Source organism: Ranitomeya imitator, chromosome 1 (genome assembly GCF_032444005.1).
Source record: "Ranitomeya imitator isolate aRanImi1 chromosome 1, aRanImi1.pri, whole genome shotgun sequence".
NCBI classification, from domain to species: Eukaryota; Metazoa; Chordata; class Amphibia; order Anura; family Dendrobatidae; genus Ranitomeya; species Ranitomeya imitator.
In genome coordinates, this window is record NC_091282.1 from 695,726,345 (window position 1) to 695,744,603 (window position 18,259).

The 18,259-nt window shown below is 47.7% G+C and overlaps 1 protein-coding gene across 3 annotated transcripts in view; it reads right to left on the bottom strand.

Moving 5' to 3' along the window:
- Positions 1–18,259, bottom strand: part of TMEM62 (transmembrane protein 62) — a 134,654-nt gene that overhangs the window by 105,387 nt on the left and 11,008 nt on the right. For all 3 annotated transcript variants that reach the window (XM_069730834.1, XM_069730841.1, XM_069730849.1), the window contains exon 3: positions 2,314–2,451. In XM_069730834.1, coding sequence (XP_069586935.1) covers positions 2,314–2,451 — 138 coding nt within the window. The remainder of the gene's footprint in view (positions 1–2,313; positions 2,452–18,259) is intronic.

Below are 18,259 nucleotides of genomic sequence, written 5' to 3' on the forward strand. Positions count from 1 at the left end.
CCACATGATGCTCCATACTGTATAATGGCCCCACATGATGCTCCATACTGTATAATGGCCCCACATGATGCTCTATACTGTATAATGGCCCCACATGATGCTCCATACTGTATAATGGCCCCACATGATGCTCAATACTGTATAATGAATGGCCACACATGATGCTCCATACTGCATAATGGCCACACATGATGCTCCATACTGCATAATGATCGCACATGATGCTCCATACTGTATATTGGCCGCACATGATACTTCGTACCATATAATGGCCACACATAGCTACTCCTACACACGCGGCTGCGCTCCGTACACTTTACAAACACGGCTCCGCTCCATACACACGGCTCCACTCCATACATCTCAAACACACACGGCTCCGTTCCGTTCACCTCGTACACATTCAGCTCCGCTCCATACACCTCATACACACACAGCTCCGCTCCATACACATACGGCTCCGCTCCATATATCTCGTACACACGGCACTACGTACACCTCATACACACACCGCTCCGCTCCATACACATTGCAGAAGCTGCTCCTCTCCGTATACCTTGCACACACACGGCTCCGCTGCATACACCTCATACACATACGGCTCCTCTCCATACATCTCGTACACACACGGCTCCGCTCTATACACATTGCACACACTGCTCCGCTCCGTATACCTTGCACACACATGGCTCTGCTCCGCACACCTCGTACACACGTGGCTCTGCTCTGTACACCTCGTACACACGTGGCTCCACTCCATACACCTTTCACACTCTGCTCTCATCCGAACACCTCTTACACACGACTCCGCTCCGTACACCTTGTACACACGCGGCTGTGCTCCGTACACCTCGTAACACACGCGGCTGTGCTCCATACACCTCTTACACACGACTCCGCTCCGTACACCTTTCACATTCTGCTCCGCTCCGTACACCTTGTACACACGCGGCTGTGCTCCGTACACCTCATACACACGACTCCGCTCCGTACACCTTTCACACGCTGCTCCGCTCCGTACACCTCGCACACACGCGGCTGCGCTCCGTACACCTCGTACACACGCGGCTGTCCTCCGTACACCTCCTACACACGCGGCTGTGCTCCGTACACCCCTTACACACACGGCTCCGCTCCGTACACCTTTCACACGCTGCTCCGCACACCTCGCACACACGCGGCTGCGATCCGTACACCTCGTACACACGCGGCTGTGCTCCGTACACCTCGTAACACACGCGGCTGTGCTCCATACACCTCTTACACACAACTCCGCTCCGTACACCTTTCACATGCTGCTCCGCACACACGCGGCTGTGCTCCGTACACCTCGTACACACGACCCCGCTCCGTACACCTTTCACACGCTGCTCCGCACACCTCGCACACACGCGGCTGTGCTCCGTACACCTCGTACACATGCGGCTGTGCTCCGTACACCTCCTACACGCAGCTGTGCTCCGTACACCTCCTACACACGCGGCTGTGCTCCGTACACCTTTCACACGCTGCTCCACTCCGTACACCTCGCACACACGCGGCTGCGATCCGTACACCTCGTACACACGCGGCTGTGCTCTGTACACCTTTCACACGCTGCTCCGCTCCGTACACCTCGCACACACGCGGCTGCGCTCCGTACACCTCATGCACACGGCTCCGTACACCTCGTACACACGCGGCTGCACTCCGTACACCTCATGCACACGGCTCCGTACACCTCGTACACACGGCTCCGTACACCTCGTACACACTCGGCTGCGCTCCGTACACCTCATGCACACGGCTCCGTACACCCCTTACACACACGGCTCAGCTCCATACACCTCGTACACACACGGCTCTGCTACATCCACCCTGTAAACACCTCCTGACCTCACACATACGCTGCCTTACCCTCCTCCGGCACCATGGCAACCAGCAAAGTCTTGTACACGGAGGTCCTCCTCCCGAATCCGATCATGTGACCCCTGACTCCTCCCATCCTGTGACCTCATCACAGGTCCTGTGCACAGAGCAGCCATTATGTGCTACTGTGCTGGCCGGGTGCAGGGAGCTCTCAGCTGACCGACCGGGTGATTCACATACCTCCCAACCAGTGCGGGACAATTAATGTCCCGCCCGGGATCGCGGGGCTGACTATCAAAATCAGGACAGTCCCGCTGGATCCGGGACGGTTGGGAGGTATGAATAATATGTTTGTAGCTTTCAGAGCACAGAGGCTCCTTCTTCAGGCAAGATTACAAATAGAGTAATCTATAAAAATGGACGAACTCTTTAAGAACAAACAAGCGGTAGTACTGATTCTCTTACCATGGTTTCCTCGAATGTCTATCCAGGTTGTTTTTTCCAATATTTGTGACTTGGTGAGCACAGACCGATACGTCTGCCATTCGTCTTCATATTGGTCCGAACCCAACTTGTCCTTCGTTTTGCCGTCTGTAAGATCCCCTGAAATTAAATGATAAAGTGTGACACTCCAGGAAAAACTTACCGACTTCAGTAGGACAATCTGATCTCTGAGAACTCGCAGCAGGACAAGCTCTTTAAAGACATTTATAGGAGCGTGAGCGTTGTTTGCACTTTGTTCACCCTGCCCGGGTCCAGCAATTAGTCTTCATTCTCCTCTATTGCCTGTAGCACTAATAGCGCTGCAGCCAGTCAGTGAGCTCAGCAGCTCTGAGCAACTGGTGCTAGCCACTTGCTCAGAGCTGCTGAGCTCACCGATTGACTGGAGCACGGTAAGCACAACTTCAGAGCTGCAGACAATAATAGACATCGGGACAATGATGAAGAATTAGCATTGGACCAAGGAAAAGTGACAAAAGTTCTTTAAAAAAAAAAAAAAAAAACTGCAACAAGGAGTTTTTCAAAACAGGAAAATTTTGGGAATTTTGCATTTTCTCACCTTTTACATGGTCTACACATCAGAATAATCTGTTATATAGATCTGTATCTGAACCTCCTTTCTTTTTTTACCAAGCACATAAAATGTTACTGAACCCCTTAACACACAAGGGTAGTTTGCATTTTAATGACCGGGCCAATTTTTACAATTCTGACCACTGCCCCCTTATGAGGTTACTAGATGGTGGCCCGATTCTAACGCATAGGGTATTCTAGAATATGTACGGTATGTATATAGCAGCCACATAGTATATAGCACAGGCCACGTAGTATATAGGAGTACTACGTGGCCAGTGGTATATACCATGTGGCTGCTATATAGATACATACATATTGTAGAATACCCGATGCGTTAATATAGGCCACGCAGTAAATAACACAGCCCACGTAGTATATAACACAGCCCACACAGTATATTGCAGCCACGCAGTATATAACACAGCCCACGTAATATATAACACTGGCCACGTAATATATAGGCCAGCCCACATAGTATCCAACAGTGGCCACGTAGTATATAGCACGCAGTATAGAACACAGCCACGTAGTATATAACACTGCCCATATGGTATATAGCAGCCATGTAGTATATAACGCAGCCCACGCAGTATATAACACTGGCCACGTAATATAGAGCACAGCCTACGCAGTATAGAACACAGCCCACATAGTATCTAACATTGGCTAAGTAGTATATAGCAGCCACGCGGTATCTAACACAGCCCACGTAGTATTTAGCAGTGTGGGCACCATATCCCTGTTAAAAAAAAATAATTAAAATATAACAGTTATATACTCACCCGGTGGGATCCAGCGAACCTCTGGCGATGCGCGCGATTGCCGCCATCTTGCGTTCCCAGGATGCATTGCGAAATTACCCAGATCACTTAGCGGTCTCGCGAGACCGCTAAGTCTTCTGGGTAATTTCGCAATGCATCTCTGGGACCGGAAGCTGGCGGCAGGCGCGAGCGCATCGTCGGACTACGGAAGGTGAGAATATAGGGATTTTTGTGTACTCACCGTAAAATCCTTTTCTCCGAGCCATTCATTGGGGGACACAGACCGTGGGTGTATGCTGCTGCCAATAGGAGGCTGACACTAAGTGATACAAAGAAAGAAAGTTAGCTCCTCCCCTGCAGTATACACCCTCCTGCTGGCTCTCAGCTAACCAGTTCGGTGCAAAAGCAGTAGGAGATCAATAACAATATATGAGCGTATAGCATGTCATATTATATATGAGAGTATAGCATGTCAGATTATAAAAAACAATCATAAGCTAATAACAGGGTGGGAGCTGTGTCCCCCAATGAATGGCTCGGAGAAAAGGATTTTACGGTGAGTACACAAAAATCCCTATTTCTCCTTCGCCTCATTGGGGGACACAGACCGTGGGACGTAACAAAGCAGTCCCTGGGTGGGGACAACAACAGATCAGGCCCTGTGTAACCGCTACTTACAAGTGCGCCACCGCGGGCTCCAGAGTCCGCCTGCCCAGACTCACATCTGTGGAAGTGTGGGAATTATAGTGCTTCAAGAATGCATGCGGACTGGACGAATCCGCAAGCTTGCAGGCGTGCCTTGCTGACGCCTGGTGCCTAGAACCCTTGATAGACAGGGAGATAGGCTGACATCTAGCACGGAAGGACTCCTGGATGGTGAAAAGAATTCACCATGTTATCATGGTCGATGAAACGGCTAAACCCTTCCTGAAAATGACAGGAAGCCTTCCTCTACCATCAGGAAGCCCAAATAAAACGTCCAACCTTCAGAAGGACGCCGTCCTCAAGCCGTACCTACTCAGAGCACTCACTTCGTCCAGAATATGGGGGATCCTATTCCATTTTGTGGACTGGAGCCAAAAGAGATGAGGGAAGAACTATGCCCTCATAACAGTGGTAATACAGTACCACCTTGGTAACAAGGGATGGAGATGGCCTGAGGACAACCTTGCCTTGAAGGAAATAAGGGAAAAAAGTCTGAAAGAGCAGAGAAGCTAGCTCCGAAGACTCGTCAGAGTGAGAATATCGCAGAGGAGAACGGGACGACTTTCCCTGATAGTAAAGTCTGCCCGGATAAAAAAGGAGCCTACTGTAAGGCTCCTAGGAATAATAAGGTCCCAATGATCTAACGGTATGCGATAGGGAAGAACTACGTGTGAAAACTCCCTGTGAGAAAGTCCCTACTTGCGGTTTTGCTGCGATAAGGCGAGAAGATACTAGCTCCGCAAACCAAACAAACAAAAAAAAAAGGACGTGGTCAGTGCGGATCTCTGAGGATCACTGGGGCCCCTTTCTGCTTCCGAAAGGCTTTCGGAAGCAGTGGAAGGAGAGTTATGGAAACTGTTCCCACGGCAGAACCAGAGCATGGAGAGCGATGGCTCTTGGATCTCGAGGCCGAACCACGAACTCGAGTACATTGGCCTTCAGTCTGGATGTCATCCCACCTACAACTGGAGAGCTCCAGTAAGGACAGATCTGATGGAAGACTTCGGGGTGAAGTTCCCACTGACTTGAGGCGGAACCCTGACGGCTGAATTTGTTTGCCGTTCAGAGTTCTACTTCTGGGATATATACTGCCGAGATCACCGAATAATAGACTTCGGCCCATCAGAGAAAGTGAGGTACCTCGGTCATGGCGCCTGACCGTGGGTACCTGCTAGATGACTGACGTAAGGCACCGCCGTGGCATTATCCAATTGAATGCGGATAGGGAGACCCGCCGGAAGGCAGTGGACCTGCTGTAAGACTACCGTTCGGATCTCCAGAACAATGATGGGGAGAAGAAGACTGGCATTGGAAGTTACTAATAACCATTGAACCGGGAGAAAGGCCCTGGATGAAGAAGGAGCTCAGAGACTATTGTCTGAAAGTCTGTTTGACTTGCTGAAAACGAGCGGAGCGAAGGAAACCGTTTCCATTGTCGTCACCATTTTTGCTCAGAACTCTCTTAGCAAATCGAATGAAATGAGGGGTGAGTAATCAAGTCCTCAGAACTCTCCTTGCGCGAGCTCACTGTTGAAGGGCCATGACCTTGTCTCGAGGAAGAATTACCATCCTTCTAGAAGTGTGCAGGATCATCCTCAAAAAGGATATCTGCTGGGCTGGAAATGAGGAGAACTTGTCTAAGTGTAGCTGCCAGCCCAGGAGAGAAGGTATCGCAAGAGATACAGACGACTCAGCGTAGTCCTGGAAGGGCGGCTAGACAGACCAAACAGGGCAGGACGAGCACGCCTCTAGAGTGCAAGAGAAACATGACATCCGCCATGACCCGAGCGAACACTCTGGGTGCGGAAGCAAGGCCGAAGGACAAGGTTGAGACTTGAAAATGCTGTTGACGAATGGAAAGGCGAAGGAATTTTTGCAGAGGGCAAACAACCCGAATGTCGATGGATGCCGGAAACTGCACCTTTTTCTGTTGAAGTAATGGCTGAGCGGAGGGACTCCATCCAAAGAAGGAGGACCATGTCAAAGGTTGTTAGAAGTTTGAGGTCCAGGGTCGATCTTACTTTTCGTTCCCCTGTTTGGAACCAAGATCCCTTAGATCTAGACTGTGCTGGACAATCCTTATACAATCCTTTGTCAGTCTCCCGCTCAAAAGATTTGATTGGCCAGTTGTTGGTGGTGTGAATCAAGGTAGTTAACGTCTCCAGCCAGGAGACCATTGCTCTAGCAATCCATGCTGCCGCTAGGGAGGATAGAGCGCTGGACCCGAAGCCGCAAGACGGAACGAACCAGATTTGCTATCTGACAGTCCGTGGTATTTTTAATTGATGACCCATCAGGTAGGGATACTGGTAGGTATACCACAGGAGATTCTACCCGGTTAATCTGCCCCATGGCAGAATGTGCGGCTGCATCCAGCAGGTCATAGTCTCTTGCCATCTCCTCTTTTCACGGTGCAGAGATAAAAATTAGGAACCCTCGATCCATCAACCTCTTAACAGGGAAGTGGAGAGGAATTGTCCGCCTTCTTGCATCATCCACTAAATAGTGGTGATGCAGAGGGGGGAGCTCGTACGCCAAAAAGGGTGCCTCTATATGTCCACAGAGTTCAGGTCTCCAGGTGGACAGGACAGGTTGTCTGGCGTTAGGCCTGGATGCAGAAGAGGAAACATGGAGACGACACTCCGTGTGCTCGTCTGTTGATGGTGTGGGGAGATCGGTGCCCTTTAAAGGACCCGTCGCCCTTAAAAAACAGGCCAGGCATGGCATCCCACGTAGAGGCTTCTGTCCAGTGAATCGCTTATCCGAATTGAATGGCAAATGCTCTCCAGGGAGTTTAGTCTCTGAAGCTCTGGCAAGCTCAGGCAATATCCAATCCATATTCAGAGTCTTGTTGTCATCAAATCATTGGTGAGGGAGCAGAAAACGAAAAACTTCCGTTTTCTAGATGCCTGTATGTTTCTAGATACCTGCACGTTTCTAGAATACTTGCGGCCCCTGCTAGCCGACGGCTCCCATGTAGGATAGGGACCATGTATATTGGTCCTGCGAGCACTCCAAACACAGAGAGTACACAGAGGGATTCAATCTCTTGGTCCGAGAACCATGGATTTGTCAGTGAAGAATTCCACTGAGGGGAACTAGAGGATAAAGCTGGGGTCGGCGGCGGAGGGCTCCTCGGACTGATCAAGCGCCTTTAAGACCAGGGAATACTGGTCATGCACCTTTAAGACCAGGAAATACTGGTCATACGCCTTTAAGACCAGAGAATACTGGCCATGCGCCTTTAAGACCAGAGAATACTGGCCATGCGCCTTTAAGACCAGAGAATACTGGTCATGCACCTTTAAGACCAGAGAATACTGGTCATGCACCTTTAAGACCAGAGAATACTGGTCATGCACCTTTAAAGGGACACTGTCACCTGAATTTGGAGGGAACAATCTTCAGCCATGGAGGCGGGGTTTTGGGGTTTTTGATTCACCCTTTCCTTACCCGATGGCTGCAATATTGGATTGAAGTTCATTCTCTGTCCTCCATAGTACACGCGTGCGCAAGACAAGATTGCCTTCTGGAGGCATGTACTATGGAGGACAGAGAATGAACTTCAATCCAATATTGCAGCCAGCATGCAGCCAGCGGGTAAGGAAAGGGTGAATCAAAAACCCCAAAACCCCGCCTCCATGGCTGAAGATTGTTCCCTCCAAATTCAGGTGACAGTGTCCCTTTAAGACCAGAGAATACTGGTCATGCACCTTTAAGACCAGGGAATACTGGTCATGCGCCTTTAAGACCAGGGAACACTGGTCATGCACCTTTAAGACCAGAGAATACTGGTCATGCGCCTTTAAGACCAGGGAACACTGGTCATGCACCTTTAAGACCAGAGAATACTGGTCATGCGCCTTTAAGACTGGGAATACTGGCCATATGCCTTTAAGACCAGGCCAGGTACTTCCTTACCCGGGTACTGATGTAGAGTCGATGTGCCCCTTTAATGCAAAAATACTGTCACCCCAGTGTGAGCTGGCCGGGTGGACCAAGATGGCCACTGGGAGCTGCAGAGTTGATAAAATCTCGCAGAGAGCGAGAAGCGCCAATTTGGGGGGCGGAGCACCAGACAATGTTGAATAGGACTAAGCCGGGGCCTAAATTTCTGTAGCCGGCGGAAGTCACCAGTGGGTCGTTCCAGGTAAGACTTCCAGGATGCGGCCTACAAATCGGCCGAAGCCGGGGGCTAAATTTTTGCAGCTATCCAGAGCGTTACCTCAGAGAGGTGGGCCACAGGGAAGTGGCTGAGGCTGCCTGTCAGCATGTGGATATCCCTCTGAAGATGGATCCACTCACCATTGGTGCGCGTCCCGGCATGGAGCCGCCGCGGATGTGGGTTTCAGCGCTGTTCTGTGCAGCGTGGACGGTGCAGGGATAAGCCTCAATCCATCATCCGTTTGTTAGGGAGGTGGAGAGGAACCGTCCGCCTCCTTGTGCCATCCGCTGTCACAGTGGGGGGACAGTGGGGGCTGCTCGGACGCCATAGAGAAGGGCCTCTGTACAGCCACGGAGTTCAGTCAGGGTGGACAGGGCCAGTTGTCCGGCATTAGGCCTGGCTCCAGGAGAGGATACATGGAGGCGACACTCCATGTGGTCGCCTGCTGCTGGTGTGGGGAGATCGGGACCATGAAAGGAACCGTCGCCCCTGAAGTGAGCTCAGGCATGTCTTCCCACGTCGCAGGAGAGGGTACGGGGAGGTATACTCGCCGTGCTCGCCTGTTGATGGTTCGGGGGAGATCGGAACCTTGAAAGGAACCGTCGCCCCCTTCACTCCGTTAATTAAAAAATAAAAAATTTACAGAAAATTAAACAATAAAATAAAAACGTTGGGGTCTGAAACAGATCCATGTGCCTCCTACAGACACTAAGCAAGAACTGGTTAGCTGAGAGCCAGCAGGAGGGTGTACACTGCAGGGGAGGAGCCGAGAGCCAGCAGGAGGGTGTATACTGCAGGGGAGGGTCCGAGAGCCAGCAGGAGGGGGTATACTGCAGGGGAGGAGCCGAGAGCCAGCAGGAGGGTGTATACTGCAGGGGAGGAGCCGAGAGCCAGCAGGAGGGTGTATACTGCAGGGGAGGAGATCACTTTTTTTGTATCACTTAGTGTCAGCCTCCTATTGGCAGCAGCATACACCCACGGTCTGTGTCCCCCAATGAGGTGAAGGAGAAAGCATTTTTTTTTTATTATTATTATTTTTAACATTATATCTTTTTACTATTGATGCTGCATAGGCAGCATAAATTGTAAAAACTTGGTCACACAGGGTTAATAGCGGCGGTAATGGAATGCGTTACCCGCGGCATAACGCGGTCCATTACCGCTGGCATTAACCCTGTGTGAGCGGTGACTGGAGGGGAGTATGGAACGGGCACTGACTGTGGGGAGTATGGAGCGGGCGCCGGGCACGGACTGCGGGGAGTATGGAGCGGGCACTGACTGTGGGGAGTATGGAGCGGGCACTGACTGCGGGGAGTATGGAGCGGGCGCCGGGCACTGACAGCGGGGGAGTAGGGAGGGACTAATCAGACTGTGGCCGTCGCTGATTGGTCGCGGCAACCATGACAGGCAGCTGGCGAGACCAATCAGCGACTTGGATTCCATAACAGAAGCCGCGACCAATGAATATCCGGGACAGAAGGACAGACAGAAAGACGGAAGTGACCCTTAGACATTTATATAGTAGATAAGTGTGGAATGCTTGCATGAATCACAGTGATTCTGACTTTGTTTTCTTGTGACATATTGTACTTCATGTTAGTGGTAAAATTTCCTTGACGTTACTTGCATTTATTAGAGAGAAAAAAAACGGAAATTTGGCGAAAATTTTGAAATTTTCCAACTTTGAATTTTCATGCCCTTAAATCACAGAGATACCTCACACAAATCACTTAATAAGTAACATTTCCCACGTTTACTTTACATCAGCACAATCTTGGAACCAAAATTTTTTTTGTTAGGGAGTTATAAGGGTTAAAAGTTGACAAGCAATTTCTCATTTTAACAACACCATTTTTTTTTAGGGACCACATCTCATTTTAATTCATTTTGAGGGGTCTATATGATAGAAAATAACCAAGTGTGACACCATTCTAAAAACTGCACCCCTCAAGGTGCTCAAAAACCACATTCAAGAAGTTTATTAACCCTTCAGGTGCTTCCTAGGAATTTTTTGAATGTTTAAGAAAAAAAAAAAATGAACATTTAACTTTTTTTTTTCCCACAAAAAATGTACTTCAGATCCAATTTGTTTTATTTTACCAAGGGTAACATAAGAAATTGGACCCCAAAACTTGTTGTACAATTTGTCCTGAGTACGCCGATACCCCATATGTGGGGGTAAACCACTGTTTGGGCGCATGGCAGAGCTCGGAAGGGAAAGAGAGCCATTTGACGTTTCAATGCAAAATTGGTTGGAATTGAGATGGGACGCCAAGTCTCGTTTGGAGAGCTCCTGATGTGCCTAAACAGTGGAAATCCCCCAAAAGTCACACCATTTTGGAAAGTAGACCCCCTTAGGAACTTATCTAGATGTGTGGTGAGCACTTTGAACCCCCAAATGCTTCACAGTAGTTTATACTGTAGAGCATTGAAAATTAAAAAATCATTTTTTTTTCTTCACAAAATTATCTTTTAGCCCCCAATTTTGTATTTTCCCAAGGGTATCTGGAGAAATTGGACCCGAAAAGTTGTTGTGCAATTTGTCCTGAGTACGCTGATACCCCATATGTGGGAGAAAACTACTGTTTGGGCGAATGGCAAGAAGACGTACCTCTTCCGGCAAGCCTACAACCTGCAGTAATCACCGATCGACCAAACCACTGCACGACCAGCTCTATCCTCACCTACTGTTTTCTCACCCATCCCTTGTAGATTTTGAGCCCTCGCAGGCAGGGTCCTCTCTCCTCCTGTACCAGTTGTGACTTGTATTGTTCAAGATTATTGTACCTGTTTTTATGTGTACCCCTCCTCACATGTAAAGCGCCATGGAATAAATGGCGCTATAATAATAAATAATCTACTATATAATTGTCTAAGGGTCCGGCGGCAAAATGGCCGCTCCTTCCCCCCTGCAGTCAGTGCCCGCTCCATAATCCCCTCCAGTCAGCGCTCACACATGGTTAATAGCAGCGTTAACATACCGCGTTATGCCGCGGTGTAACGCACTCCGTTAACGCTGCTATTAACCCTGTGTGACCAACTTTTTACTATTGATGCTGCCTGTGCAGCATCAATAGTAAAAAAAAATCTAATGTTAAAAATAATAATAAAAAAAGAATAGTTATATACTCACCGTCCGTCGGCCCCTCGGATCTAGAACAGGCCTTTCCCGCTCCTCGCGACGCCCCGGTGACCGCTCCATGCATTGCGGTCTCGCGAGACCGCTACATCATCTTGCGAGACCACAATGCACTCTTGGGACCGGAGCGCGCGAGGAGCATCGGTAAACGCTTCGCCTGGATCCAGGGGCCAACGGAAGGTGAGCATATCACTATTTTTTATTTTAATTCTTTTTTTTAACAGGGATATGATGCCCACATTGCTATAGACTGCGTGGGCTGTGCTACATACCACGTGGGCTGTGCTACATACCACGTGGGCTGTGCTACATACTACGGTGGCTGTGCAATATACTATGTGGCTGTGCAATATACTATGTGGCTGTGCTATATACTACGTGGCCGGCCGCAAACAATCAGCGACAGGCGCAGTCCGGTCGCGAATTGGCGCAGGATTTGAACCACACTTCGCTAATTGTCGCGGTTGGCCGAATCCTGTGTATTCAATGTATTATTCTAAAATCTTCATGAATAAACTACATACATTTTCTAGAATACCCGATGCGTTAGAATCGGGTTACCATCTAGTAATAATAATAATGGCAGAGCTCGGAAGGGAACAAGTGGTGTTTTGGAATGCAGACTTTGATGGAATAGTCTGCGGGCATCACGTTGCGTTTGCAGAGCCCATGATGTACCTAAACAGTAGAAACCTCCAACAAGTGATCTCATATTGGAAATATTGGAAACTAGACCCCCAGGGAACTTATCTAGATGTTTTGTGAGAACTTTGAACCCCCAAGTGTTTCACTACAGTTTATAAACACAGAGCCGTGAAAATAAAAAATCTTTTTTTTTTTTTTTTTAACCACAAAAATGATTTTTTAACCCCCAGTTTTGTATTTTCCTAAGGGTAACAGGAGAAATTGGACCCCAAAAGTTGTTGTACAATTTGTCCTGATTACGCCGATGCCCCATATGTGAGGGGAAACCACTGTTTGGGCGCACGGCAGACCTCGGAAGGGAAGGAGCACCGTTTGTCTTTTTCAATGGAGAATTGGCTGGAATTGAGATAAAACGTCATGTTGCGTTTGCAGAGCCCCTGATGTGCCTAAACAGTGGAAACCCCCCAATTCTAACTCCAACCCTAGCCCCAACACACCCCTAAAAACACACCTCTAACCCTAATCCCAACCCCAATACACCCCTAACCCCAACACACTCCTAACCCTAATCCCAACCCTAACCATACCCCTAACCCTGACACACCCTTAACCCAACCATAAACGTAATCCAAACCCTAACCCCAACCCTAATGGGAAAATGGAAATACAGTTTTTTTAATATTATTATTTTTCCTAACTAAGGTGGTGATAAAAGGGGTTTGATTTACTATTTATAGAGGGGTTGTTATGTTTAGCAGCCATCACACACTAAAAGACACTTTTTATTGCAAAAAATATTTTTTGCGTTACCACATTCTGAGAGCTATAATTTTTCCATAATTTGGTCCACAGAGTCATGTGAGGTCTTGTTTTTTGTGGGACGAGTTGATGTTTTTATTGGTACCATTTTCAGGCACATGACATTTTTTGATCGCTTTTTATTCTGACTTTTGTTAGGCAGAATGAACAAAAACCAGCAATTCGTGAATTTCTTTTGGGGGGGCGTTTATACCGTTCCACGTTTGGTAAAATTGATAAAGCAGTTTTATTCTTCGGGTCAGTACGATTACAGCGATACCTCATTTACATAATTTTTTAATGTTTCGGCGCTTTTATACAATAAAAACTATTTTATAGAAAAAAATAATTATTTTCGCATCGCTTTATTCTGAAGTCTATAACTTTTTTATTTTTTTTGCTGATGACGCTGTGTGGTGGCTCGTTTTTTTGCTGGACAAGATGACGTTTTCGGCGGTACCATGTTTATTTATATTCGTCTTTTTGATCGCGTGTTATTCCAGTTTTTGTTCGGCGGTATGATAAAGGAGGGGTGTCAAACTGCATTCCTCGAGGGCTGCAAACAGGTCATGTTTTCAGGATTTCCTTGCACTGCACAGGTGATAATTTAATCACCTGCAGAAAATGATTCCAGCACCTTGTGCAATGCTAAGGAAATCTTGAAAACACGCATGGTTTGAGGCCCTCGAGGAATGCAGTTTGACACCCCTTTGATAAAGCATTGTTTTTTGCCTTTTTCTTTTTTACGGTGTTCACTGAAGGGGATATATTATATTATATATATATATATATATATATATATATATATATATATATATATATATATATATATATATATATATATATATATATATATATATATATATATATATACACACAGTGGGGCAAAAAAGTATTTAGTCAGTCAGCAATAGTGCAAGTTCCACCACTTAAAAAGATGAGAGGCGTCTGTAATTTACATCATAGGTAGACCTCAACTATGGGAGACAAACTGAGAAAAAAAAATCCAGAAAATCACATTTTCTGTTTTTTTATCATTTTATTTGCATATTATGGTGGAAAATAAGTATTTGGTCAGAAACAAACAATCAAGATTTCTGGCTCTCACAGACCTGTAACTTCTTCTTTAAGATTCTCCTCTTTCCTCCACTCATTACCTGTAGTAATGGCACCTGTTTAAACTTGTTATCAGTATAAAAAGACACCTGTGCACACCCTCAAACAGTCTGACTCCAAACTCCACTATGGTGAAGACCAAAGAGCTGTCAAAGGACACCAGAAACAAAATTGTAGCCCTGCACCAGGCTGGGAAGACTGAATCTGCAATAGCCAACCAGCTTGGAGTGAAGAAATCAACAGTGGGAGCAATAATTAGAAAATGGAAGACATACAAGACCACTGATAATCTCCCTCGATCTGGGGCTCCACGCAAAATCCCACCCCGTGGGGTCAGAATGATCACAAGAACGGTGAGCAAAAATCCCAGAACCACGCGGGGGGACCTAGTGAATGAACTGCAGAGAGCTGGGACCAATGTAACAAGGCCTACCATAAGTAACACACTACGCCACCATGGACTCAGATCCTGCAATGCCAGACGTGTCCCACTGCTTAAGCCAGTACATGTCTGAGCCCGTCTGAAGTTTGCTGGAGAGCATTTGGATGATCCAGAGGAGTTTTGGGAGAATGTCCTATGGTCTGATGAAACCAAACTGGAACTGTTTGGTAGAAACACAACTTGTCGTGCTTGGAGGAAAAAGAATACTGAGTTGCATCCATCAAACACCATACCTACTGTAAAGCATGGTGGTGGAAACATCATGCTTTGGGGCTGTTTCTCTGCAAAGGGGCCAGGACGACTGATCCGGGTACATGAAAGAATGAATGGGGCTATGTATCGTGAGATTTTGAGTGCAAACCTCCTTCCATCAGCAAGGGCATTGAAGATGAAACGTGGCTGGGTCTTTCAACATGACAATGATCCAAAGCACACCGCCAGGGCAACGAAGGAGTGGCTTCGTAAGAAGCATTTCAAGGTCCTGGAGTGACCTAGCCAGTCTCCAGATCTCAACCCTATAGAAAACCTTTGGAGGGAGTTGAAAGTCCGTGTTGCCAAGCGAAAAGCCAAAAACATCACTGCTCTAGAGGAGATCTGCATGGAGGAATGGGCCAACATACCAACAACAGTGTGTGGCAACCTTGTGAAGACTTACAGAAAACGTTTGACCTCTGTCATTGCCAACAAAGGATATATTACAAAGTATTGAGATGAAATTTTGTTTCTGACCAAATACTTATTTTCCACCATAATATGCAAATAAAATGTTAAAAAAACAGACAATGTGATTTTCTGGATTTTTTTTTCTCAGTTTGTCTCCCATAGTTGAGGTCTACCTATGATGTAAATTACAGACGCCTCTCATCTTTTTAAGTGGGGGAACTTGCACTATTGCTGACTGACTAAATACTTTTTTGCCCCACTGTATATATATATATATATACACACACACACACACACACACACTAGATGGTAGCCCGATTCTGACGCATCGGGTATTCTAGAATATGTAAGTAGTTTATTTATGAAGATTTTAGAACCGCGACCAATTAGCGCAGTGTGGTTCAAATCCTGCGCCAATTCGCGGCCGGACTGTGCCGGTCGCTGATTATTTGCGGCCGGCCACGTAGTATATAGCACAGCCCACGGAGTGTATAACACAGCCCACGGAGTGTATAGCACAGCCCACGGAGTGTATAGAACAGCCCACGGAGTGTATAGCACAGCCCACGGAGTGTATAGCACAGCCCGCGTAGTGTATAGCACAGCCCACGTAGTGTATAGCACAGCCCACGTAGTGTATAGCACAGCCCACGTAGTATATTGCACACGTAGTATATAGCAATGTGGGCATCATATCCCTGTTAAAAAAAGAATTAAAATAAAAAATAGTGATATGCTCACCTTCCGTTGGCCCCTGGATCCAGGCGAAGCGTTTACCGATGCTCCTCGCGCGCTCCGGTCCCAAGAGTGCATTGCGGTCTCTAGAGATGATGTAGCGGTCTTGCGAGACCGCAATGCATGGAGCGGTCACCGGGGCGTCGCGAGGAGCGGGAAAGGCCTGTTCTAGATCCGAGGGGCCAACGGACGGTGAGTATATAACTATTTTTTATTTTTTTTTAATTATTTTTAACATTAGATTTTTTACTATTGATGCTGCATAGGCAGCATCAATAGTAAAAAGTTGGTCACACAGGGTTAATAGCAGCGTTAACGGAGTGCGTTACACCGCGGCATAACGCGGTATGTTAACGCTGCTATTAACCATGTGTGAGCGCTGACTGGAAGGGAGTATGGAGCGGGCACTGACTGCTGGGAGTATGGAGCGGGCACTGACTGCGGGGAGGAAGGAGCGGCCATTTTGCCGCCGGACTGTGCCCGTCGCTGATTGGTCGTGGCTGTTTTGCCGCGACCGATCAGCGACTTGGGATTTCTGTGACAGACAGACAGAAATACGGAAGTGACCCTTAGACAATTAAATAGTAGATTTATTATTATAGCGCCATTTATTCCATGGCGCTTTACATGTGAGGAGGGTATACATAAAAACAGGTACATATCTATATACATAATTGTCTAAGAGGTACTTCCGTCTGTCTGTCTTTATTTACGGTTATTCGTTCGCTGATTGGTCTTGGCAGCTGCCTGTCATGGCTGCCGCGACCAATCAGCGACGGCCACAGTCCGATTAGTCCCTCCCTACTCCCCTGCACTCACTGCCCGGCGCCCGCTCCGTAATCCCGCTCACACAGGGTTAATGGCAGCGGTAATGGCCCGCGGTGTAACGGACTCCGTTACCGCTGCTATTAACTCTGTGTGTCCCCCAACTATTTACTATTGATGCTGCTTATGCAGCACCAATAGTAAAAATATGCATGTTAAAAATAATAAAAAAACAAAACAAAAAAACCTGGTATACTCACCCGCCGCCTTTCTCGCTCCTCGCCACGCTCCCTGGACCGCTCCATTTCAAGCGCCAGCCTCCGGTCCCGTCCCAGGGCTGGTGTGCGGCAAGGACCTGCCGTGACATCACGGTCATGTGACCGCGATGTCATCATAGGTCCTGCTCACACCAGCCCTGGGACTTGCAATAGAACTCGGCTTCAGGAAAATGGCCACCGCAATCTCCATCTGCGCACCCGCGGCCATTTACCAGGAAGCCGAGCACTACCATCTGCACACGCGCGACCTCCATTAGATGGCCGCCGCCAGCGATAATCCGTGGACACTGCTACAACGCGCCGGCGGAAGGTATGTATTTTTTATTTTTTTAACCTGTGTCATACGTGGCTGGGCAATATACTACATAGCTGCCCAATATACTATGTGGCTGGGCAATATACTACGTGGACAACTACGTGGCTCTACTGTATACTACGTGGCTGGGCAATATACTACGTAAATGGCCAATATACTACGTGGCTGGGCAATATACTATGTGGATATGCATACTCTAGAATACCCGATCCAATATAAAGACATGCAGGGTTTAATTTACCCACATGTTCAGGGAACGTTTCAGCTCACAATGAGCCTTTCTCAAGGCTTGAGAAAGGCTCATTGTGAGCTGAAACATTGCCTGAACATGTGGGTAAATTAAACCCTGCATGTCTTTATATTGGAACAATGGAGTGCTGCCTCTTTTTTTGAAACTAATATATTATTTTATTTTTTTTTAATTTTATTTAGGATTTTTTTTTTTTGCATAGAACTGTGTCAGATCAGCGATCTGCCATGCAGTGCTGGAATCTTGCTGGCGCCTGCTGAGCAGGCGCTTGTAAGCCACCTCCCTGCTGGACCCCGCGGCCACCTTGGATCCGGGGCCTGCAGGGAGGAGGATGGAGGAGATGCTCGGAACAACGCGATCACATCGCATTGTTCCGAGGGTCTCAGGGAAGCATGCAGGGAGCCCCTTCCCTGCGCGATGCTTCCCTATGCCACTATGTCTATGTCATGTTTGATCGCAGTGTTCCGGGGATTAATGTGCGTGACTGCTCTTGGCACATCGTGCCGGATGTCAGCTGTAATAATCAGCTGACACCCGGCCGATCGCCTATGACGTA